Source organism: Hipposideros armiger, unplaced genomic scaffold, assembly GCF_001890085.2.
Source record: "Hipposideros armiger isolate ML-2016 unplaced genomic scaffold, ASM189008v1 scaffold_48, whole genome shotgun sequence".
Taxonomy (NCBI): Eukaryota; Metazoa; Chordata; class Mammalia; order Chiroptera; family Hipposideridae; genus Hipposideros; species Hipposideros armiger.
Window position 1 is genome coordinate 2,621,785 of NW_017731398.1, and position 5,101 is coordinate 2,626,885.

The 5,101-nt window shown below is 64.7% G+C and overlaps 1 protein-coding gene across 1 annotated transcript; it reads left to right on the forward strand.

The window, feature by feature from the left end:
• Nucleotides 1-474: 474 nt before the first annotated feature.
• On the forward strand, nt 475-4,860 carry MEX3B (mex-3 RNA binding family member B). The gene is made up of 2 exons (XM_019640104.1): nt 475-1,943; nt 2,760-4,860. The coding sequence occupies exons 1-2, from the start codon at nt 1,694-1,696 to the stop codon at nt 4,214-4,216; spliced, it is 1,707 nt and encodes a 568-aa protein (XP_019495649.1). The 5' UTR covers nt 475-1,693; the 3' UTR covers nt 4,217-4,860.
• Nucleotides 4,861-5,101: the final 241 nt, after the last annotated feature.

Below are 5,101 nucleotides of genomic sequence, written 5' to 3' on the forward strand. Positions count from 1 at the left end.
CCGAGGGGGCATCACCAGGCCCACTCAGAAGGGCACTGAGCAGAGAGGGACCGGGCGGCTCGCCCCTCACAACCTCCTTTCTTCTTGTTCGCACTGGAACCGCCCCGGGATATCCGGGAGGGGGCGCAGTTCAGGGTATCGGTCGGCCAGTCCCATCGCACCCTCCCTCCGCCACCGCCGCCGCCCCAACCGGAGAAGTGCACAAAGAGCGGCGCACAGCAAGTGCACACCTCCCGTCGGGGCGGGGCCGCAGGCGGGGCAGGTGAGCGCTGTCGCGCCCGCCTTAAAGGACCCGGCTCCTTGCGAGCACTGCGCATGCCCCGCCGTGGAGCGGGGAGGGACCGGAGACAGCGGGCGCGCACCCCGCGCCGCGGGCTGGCGCCATGGACTGCGTCCAGTGGTGGCCGCGCGGCGCTTGTGCGCGTGTCAGTGTCCGCGGCGCCTGGGCCAGCGCGCGGGGCATGTGCAGGACCCCGGTGCGGGGCATTCCAGAGGTCTCTGACTGCTGGGCTGGGCGGGCCAGGCCCACCCTGCAGCCAGATTCCGGCTTTCTAATGCACAGTTTCTGGGCCAGTTCGGCGAAGTGCCGCCCAAGTAAATGGAATTGCGGGTGCGCGCGCGAGAGCGCGCACGGCGTTGCGGGCTGGCGGATGCCTTTGTGTCTCCAGCGCTCCCGCGCAGGTGGGCAGCCCTCGCCGGGAGCCGCTTTGCCCTTACGCACCAGGACCTCGAGTCCTGCTTTACTGTCTTGAGGGCTCAAACCACCCCTTTGGGCGGACAGTAGATCCTTCTCACAGCTGCACCTTTGGTTCCAGGGGTAGTTTATTTGGGGACACTAACGGGACTTTGTGAGGACCGATCTCTTAGAGCCGGGCCCCTGCCGTCAGAGTTGGACGCGTCTTCTTTTCATGGTCAGGCGAGGGAGGAGACCTGGGGACAGGGACTGTCCTTAGCTGATAGGTAACATGTAAGTGTCCCGAGCCTGCCGGTCCCGCATTAGACAACAAAGAGAGGCGTTAGCAAGCGGCGGGGGCGGGGCGCGGCCGGGAGGAGGGCCGGTGGACTGCGGCGAGCCGAGCCGGGGTTGGGGGCGCTCGCGCTCCGCTCCCTCATCCCGCGGCCTCCGCCCGCCCCCGGCCCGGCGCGCGCCAATCGCCTCCCCCAGCGATAGTGTCAGTAGCATTGTAGTGTCAGCTCCCGCCGGTGACGTTGCGCCTCCCTCGTCCCCCTCCGGAGCCGTCTGGCTGCAGAGGCTCAGTCTTGAGGCGGGGAGCAGAGGAGGAGAAAAAGCGCTGAGTGAGGGCGGGCGGGAGGGAGGGAGGGAGTGGAGGAGCCGGGGAGGGGCTCCTTAAAGAAACGCTGCTGTCGCTCGCCTGCTCGTTTCTCGCTCGGCATTGTGGCCAGCCAGCTGGGCACTCGGGGGGCACTCACGGCTGCCGCTCAAGCTCTGCCCCCAACCCACCCGCCAGCAGACCTGGAGTGGGGAATCCAGCCGGGGCTTCGCGCAACCACTGCCCGGCGCGGATCGCGCAGAGCGACCCACTCCTCCCGGCACGGAGAAAGGAGCCACGGAGCCCTCTGCAGCCGGCCGGCCTCCCCGCCCCTGACCGCTCGCTTCCCGGCTGCCTTTGTGGCCGCAGCTTCTCGCCGCCGAGCCGAGGGCCGGCGGGGGCGCGACGCGCACGGCTGAGCGATGCCCAGCTCGCTGTTTGCAGAGCTGGAGCGCAACGGCAGCGGCGGGGGAGGCGGCGGCGGCGGCGGCGAGACCCTGGATGACCAAAGAGCCCTGCAGCTCGCGTTGGACCAGCTCTCCCTCCTGGGGCTGGACAGTGACGAGGGCGCCTCTCTGTACGACAGCGAGCCGCGCAAGAAGAGCGTGAACATGACCGAGTGCGTGCCGGTACCCAGTTCCGAGCATGTCGCGGAGATCGTGGGGCGGCAAGGTGGGTCCGGCAAGGATGGGGAACCGGAGCGGAGAGGGTCTCTGGCCGCCGCCCCTCGGGGAAGGCGCCGGCGGGATCGGCATCCGCGGCGCGGGGAGCCTCGGGGAGGAAGAGCCGCGCGATGGGCCAGCGCCCCAGACAAAGAAAGTGCAGGCAGGCTGCCTCCCAGCCCTGCGCCGCGACCGCGGCGGGATGCACTTCTCCTGCCAAAACCACTGTCTTCTCCCCTGGCGCCCCCCACCCAGCCCACCCCGGGAAATAGAATTTAAATGGAAGATGCTTGGGGTGTGTGTGTGTGGGGGGGGCTTTGATCCTTCCTTTGGGAGGGGGGAGGAGGAGTGAGCCTCGGATGGGAGGAGGATTCTGGATTTCTGCACAGCGTAATGGAGCCCAGTGGAGGAACAATGGGTCCCGGGACTGCCCCTCTTCCCAGCTGGGGAAACTGAGGCTCCGGCCGCCTTCCACGAGCCCCTCTGCCCGGTACTTAGGGCGGACGGACGGCGCCCCGCTACATCCCAGCGGCGTCGCCCCAGCTGACTTTTTCTGGGATTCTGGGGTTTGGCTCCGGACGACTGCAGTCATGGGGGGAGGGCAGGGCGGCCAGCGGGCTGTTCCTCGAGCGCCTCGCGGGTGGAACCCGCTTCCCGGCCCTCGCGCGGCGGGGTCAGGGCGGGAGCCGCCCCCTTTCTACCCCTCGCATGTCCTGCCGTTACGCCGCCCCGTTCGCGGGGCTGGCCCAGGTCTCCGCGGTTACCCCGGGGTAATGGGCGTGTCTGTCTCTCTCTCCCACTCCCTGCCCTGCACTCTGGCTCCCAGGTTGTAAAATCAAAGCTCTGAGGGCGAAGACCAACACTTACATCAAGACCCCAGTCCGCGGGGAGGAGCCTGTCTTTGTTGTGACGGGCAGGAAGGAGGATGTGGCCATGGCTCGGAGGGAGATCATCTCCGCCGCCGAGCACTTCTCCATGATCCGCGCCTCGCGGAATAAGAACACGGCGCTCAACGGCACGGTGCCCGGGCCGCCCAACCTCCCGGGGCAGACCACCATCCAGGTGCGGGTCCCTTACCGCGTGGTGGGGCTCGTGGTCGGGCCCAAGGGCGCCACGATCAAGCGCATCCAGCAGCAGACGCACACGTACATCGTGACGCCCAGCCGCGACAAGGAGCCCGTGTTCGAGGTGACGGGCATGCCGGAGAACGTGGACCGCGCCCGCGAGGAGATCGAGGCGCACATCGCCCTGCGCACCGGCGGCATCATCGAGCTCACAGACGAGAACGACTTCCACGCCAACGGCACGGATGTGGGCTTCGATCTGCACCACGGGTCCGGCGGGTCCGGCCCCGGCAGCCTGTGGAGCAAGCCCACGCCCAGCATCACGCCCACGCCGGGCCGCAAGCCCTTCTCCAGCTACCGCAACGACAGCTCCAGCTCGCTCGGCAGCGCCTCCACAGACTCTTACTTCGGCGGGGGGGCCAGCGGCAGCGCAGCCGCCACCCCGCGCCTGGCGGACTACAGCCCCCCCAGCCCGGCGCTCAGCTTCGCCCACAACGGTAACAGCAGCAGCAGCAGCAACGGCAACGGGTACGCGTACGCAGCCGGGGAGGCTCCCGTGCCCGCGCCCGACGGCTGTCCAGAGCTCCAGCCCACCTTCGACCCGGCTCCCGCCCCGCCGCCTGGGGCGCCCCTTCTCTGGGCCCAGTTCGAGCGGTCCCCGGGAGGTGGACCTGCAGCTCCCGTGTCCTCGTCCGGCTCCTCCTCCGCGTCTTCGTCCGCGTCCTCCTCCTCCGTGGTCTTCCCCGGGGGCGGCGCCAGCGCGCCCCCCAACGCCAACCTGGGGCTGCTGGTGCACCGCCGGCTGCACCCGGGCGCCGGCTGCCCGCGCCTGTCGCCGCCCTTGCACATGGCCCCGGGGGCGGGCGAGCACCACCTGGCTCGCCGCGTGCGCAGCGACCCGGGCGGAGGGGGCCTGGCCTACGCGGCCTATGCCAACGGGCTGGGGGCGCAGCTGCCGGGCCTGCAGCCGTCGGACACGTCGGGCTCCTCGTCGTCGTCCAGCTCCTCGTCCAGCTCGTCGTCGTCGTCCTCCGGCTTGCGGCGGAAGGGCAGCCGCGACTGCTCCGTGTGCTTCGAGAGCGAGGTGATCGCCGCGCTGGTGCCCTGCGGCCACAACCTCTTCTGCATGGAGTGCGCCAACCGCATCTGTGAGAAGAGCGAGCCCGAGTGCCCGGTCTGCCACACCGCGGTCACTCAGGCCATCCGCATCTTCTCCTGAGCGCGGCGCGCGCGCCTGCGCACTCCGCCGCGCGGGGACTGGGGACCCTCAGCTCCCTCCGCTGCCACGGCACCCTCCGCACCCACGGCGTCCACCAGCCACCTCGGTGCCCCTCAGTCTCCTCCCCACCCTGCTCACACTCTTCAGATCCCAGGGGAGCTTGGAAAGCTGTAGTATCCGCTCGTTTTTAAAATTTGATTTTTAAACAAAGGAACTTGCCAGGATATCTGCATCAAGAGTACTGTGGCCTGGGAAACCTCTGAACCACCTGACGTGCATGCTCTATAAATAATAGGAACGGCGATCTTCTAGTAATGATAGTTTTTACACTGTACTTAATAGGAAGCTTCCAGAAGAAGAAAACCCCACAAGTTGTCCGTTTTCTCAAAGTAGGGAAAAAAAATGAACAGTAATTATTATGAAGATGATAATAGCGCTATGGGATGTGTGGACTGTTCTAGTGTGTTCCCCTTTGTGGCTGGGTTCCTACGATGCTTGTTCTAGAACACAGTGGATCCTTTCTGAATGTTCGTGGATGGGCCAGGAGTTCCTGTGAAACCAGGATACTGCAGCTTTATTAAAGTTAAAGAAACTGTAACATATCTCTTATATATTAAAAACGTTTAAAAGTTTTAAAGAGAAATTGCATTAATACAGATTGAAGTATTTTATTCTTTTTTGACTTGAAAAATTATATTTCATATTGCAAAGATGTTTACAAGTATTTTAATTTAAGTTCAGTGAACTTTTTTGTAGCTGGGTTAAATCTTTTTATTTTAGTATGGCCTTATGGCAAAGAACACTGTATTATTTTAATAATCACACAATTGTGACGGAATTACAAAAACCATAAAATGTGTAATGTTTTCAACAGTATTCTGTTGG